Source organism: Prenolepis imparis, unplaced genomic scaffold (assembly GCF_030444845.1).
Source record: "Prenolepis imparis isolate NDT839.2.m4 unplaced genomic scaffold, iyPreImpa1.0 SCAF_2, whole genome shotgun sequence".
In the NCBI taxonomy this organism is placed as follows: domain Eukaryota; kingdom Metazoa; phylum Arthropoda; class Insecta; order Hymenoptera; family Formicidae; genus Prenolepis; species Prenolepis imparis.
The window spans coordinates 2,904,134-2,907,630 of NW_028141160.1; the positions used below are offsets into that span (position 1 = coordinate 2,904,134).

Here is a 3,497-nt window from a genome sequence, read left to right on the forward strand (position 1 = left end):
CATGTGTGCAAAGGAATGTGTTGACTGTAACGAGACGTCGTTGCAGCAACGACCTTGGGGTCAATGATGCCCCGTGTTTTTCCATAAGTGAATCCGGTGGATTCCATCTTGAGGAATGTGCCTCTAATAATAATAAATAATATTTGATATCTGAAATAGAAGTGCGTGTTTGAACTCTTTCTTCCTTCAGATCCTTTCTGTGTCCAGTCATTTTCCGCCGTCAATAATATTAATGTAATAAAGCGGCATACCAGGAGAGTGAACGACGTTGAATCGAGCGGGAGAGTATCGTGGCCAAGATACTTACACCCGGAGGAAAATTAGTCGACGTGGCGCACGGGCGTTTCGGATACCCTTGGAGTTTGGCAGGATAAAACTTCTGGCGACCGTGATGAACAATCTGAAGCATATACATATAAGGTGAGTCAGTGTACTCGGAACCTCGTATTATTAGCCGTATAGGCAGAAATATTGAATTCTGTAGACTCGCGTCATAGCGACCGGTCACACTATCACCCTGCTCTCCAAATCGCGCATGGTTAAATCGGCTACTATGGGAGACAGCGGAGAACCCATGGGCGCTCCGAAGGTTTGTTGATAGATTATGCCATCAAGGGTGAAAAAAGTTGAGTGAAGAACAAGCCGGACTGCCCCCAAAAATTCCACGCGCGGTATCGTACAGTTATTTTCTATGAAATTCCACCTCGCGGCTATGCCGTCGACTGCCAAATCCAATGGGACGTTAGTGAATAGAGAGACCACATCCAGTGAAATAAGTTCACAATTGTCACCAACGTAAGTTCCATCGAGTTTGTTGACCAGTCGAAAGCTATTCTCCACATGACTGTCCGCCGCCGGGACCGACTTGTATATGATTTTGTGGAGAAACGTCGCAAGACGGTGCAGCGGCGTGTTCAGTGAGGAGACGATGATTCGCAGGGGGCAGCCCGACTTGTGAATCTTAGGGAGCCCATAGGCTCTCGGCAGTACTCCCTCCGAACAATTCAACGACCTGTATGTCGTATCGGATATATAATCTAAGTTTTTCCACCTTGTAAGCAATTCATGCAAACTGTTGATAATTCTTCTGGTGGGATCCTTCTTTACTCTAATGTAAGTATTTGTATCACCAAGGAGGACCTTCATCTTGTCCAAATAAGATGTCTTTCCTAAAGCGACTGTTATATTGCCCTTATCGGCTCGCGTAAAAATGATATTAGGATTATCGCGTATAAACGTTCTCGCTGCTAGGGACGCGCCCGAGAGCTCCTTATCAAACAAAGATTCTTCAGGGTTGCAACTGGCCAACTTGTTAACAATTGCCGACGACCTCTGGCGAACCAAAGGCCGAACGCCAACTTCCACTCTGTCGATACTATATTCTATACTTTTGATAAATTCCATAAGAACTCGATCTTTATTCTTACTTGGCAAACAAAAGTTGTCGCCCAGTTGCAAAACTCCCTGTATTTCTAATGGAATATCTGTCGAGGAAAGGTTTTTAAACCACTTCTCCCTGATGTGCAAAGGGGAGACTGTGTGGTTGTGAAAGGATAAGGGGTTCAAGTTAATAGTAAAGGAGGAGGAAGTAGAAGGAGCGTTTAGAGGTGTGAAGGAAAATTCGGAACCCCCGGACGGTCGCGCACGACGCCCGTTAAACGGGATCAATGACGCGCCAAGATTAACTCCTCCCTGCTGATCACGTGCCACAGAAAAATATTGGACTGGACAAATATTAGCTCAATCGTTCTTTTTTGGCAATAAGCCAATTTAATTTCTTATCCAGTCTGCTACTTTCACTCGCAAAGTGGAAACGAAGAGACCTGTTTTGTCTAGCAAAAAACTCATTGCAGATGGTGATTGGTAGTGCGCACGCGACGCTACGTGCCAGTCTGCAACTATGCGTACGCATCGCCTGAATACGCCTATGAGCATCACAGATCTCTACGTGTGTCATACTTTTGGTAAACCGATCAATAATATGATTCAACTTATTTATTGATCTAAAATGGTACAGTTTGTTTTTGTAGCATGCACCTCGTTCTAAGTGCGGCGGTGTAATGTTGTACTTGAGGCAACCTTTTAGAAATTTAATCCCCAATCTAAATTTTGAAATAGACTTCTGTAAGTCTATCCACTTCTTCATATTCTTAACCACGTCGTTACCAAAATTAAATTTAATAAATTGGAAAAATGTTACGGGACGCATAGTTTCACACCTCTAAACGCTCCTTCTACTTCCTCCTCCTTTACTATTAACTTGAACCCCTTATCCTTTCACAACCACACAGTCTCCCCTTTGCACATCAGGGAGAAGTGGTTTAAAAACCTTTCCTCGACAGATATTCCATTAGAAATACAGGGAGTTTTGCAACTGGGCGACAACTTTTGTTTGCCAAGTAAGAATAAAGATCGAGTTCTTATGGAATTTATCAAAAGTATAGAATATAGTATCGACAGAGTGGAAGTTGGCGTTCGGCCTTTGGTTCGCCAGAGGTCGTCGGCAATTGTTAACAAGTTGGCCAGTTGCAACCCTGAAGAATCTTTGTTTGATAAGGAGCTCTCGGGCGCGTCCCTAGCAGCGAGAACGTTTATACGCGATAATCCTAATATCATTTTTACGCGAGCCGATAAGGGCAATATAACAGTCGCTTTAGAAAAGACATCTTATTTGGACAAGATGAAGGTCCTCCTTGGTGATACAAATACTTACATTAGAGTAAAGAAGGATCCCACCAGAAGAATTATCAACAGTTTGCATGAATTGCTTACAAGGTGGAAAAACTTAGATTATATATCCGATACGACATACAGGTCGTTGAATTGTTCGGAGGGAGTACTGCCGAGAGCCTATGGGCTCCCTAAGATTCACAAGTCGGGCTGCCCCCTGCGAATCATCGTCTCCTCACTGAACACGCCGCTGCACCGTCTTGCGACGTTTCTCCACAAAATCATATACAAGTCGGTCCCGGCGGCGGACAGTCATGTGGAGAATAGCTTTCGACTGGTCAACAAACTCGATGGAACTTACGTTGGTGACAATTGTGAACTTATTTCACTGGATGTGGTCTCTCTATTCACTAACGTTCCATTGGATTTGGCAGTCGACGGCATAGCCGCGAGGTGGAATTTCATAGAAAATAACTGTACGATACCGCGCGTGGAATTTTTGGGGGCAGTCCGGCTTGTTCTTCACTCAACTTTTTTCACCCTTGATGGCATAATCTATCAACAAACCTTCGGAGCGCCCATGGGTTCTCCGCTGTCTCCCATAGTAGCCGATTTAACCATGCGCGATTTGGAGAGCAGGGTGATAGGAGATCTTCCTTTTGAACTCCCGATCTACGTACGCTATGTTGATGATATCGCGTTGGCCGTCCCTCCCGGGACGAGCCAGGTGATACTAAGACAGTTTAACGCGTGTCATAACAGATTACAGTTTACTTTGGAAAAGGGGGGCAATAGACTCGATTTTTTGGATGTTACATTCATTCTAA

At 44.4% G+C, this 3,497-nt stretch overlaps 1 protein-coding gene across 1 annotated transcript; it reads right to left on the reverse strand.

The window, feature by feature from the left end:
• Window positions 1-504: 504 nt before the first annotated feature.
• LOC145932809 (uncharacterized) lies at window positions 505-1,404 on the reverse strand. Its single transcript, XM_083032049.1, has one exon. The coding sequence runs from the start codon at window positions 1,402-1,404 to the stop codon at window positions 505-507; it is 900 nt and encodes a 299-aa protein (XP_082888175.1).
• Window positions 1,405-3,497: the final 2,093 nt, after the last annotated feature.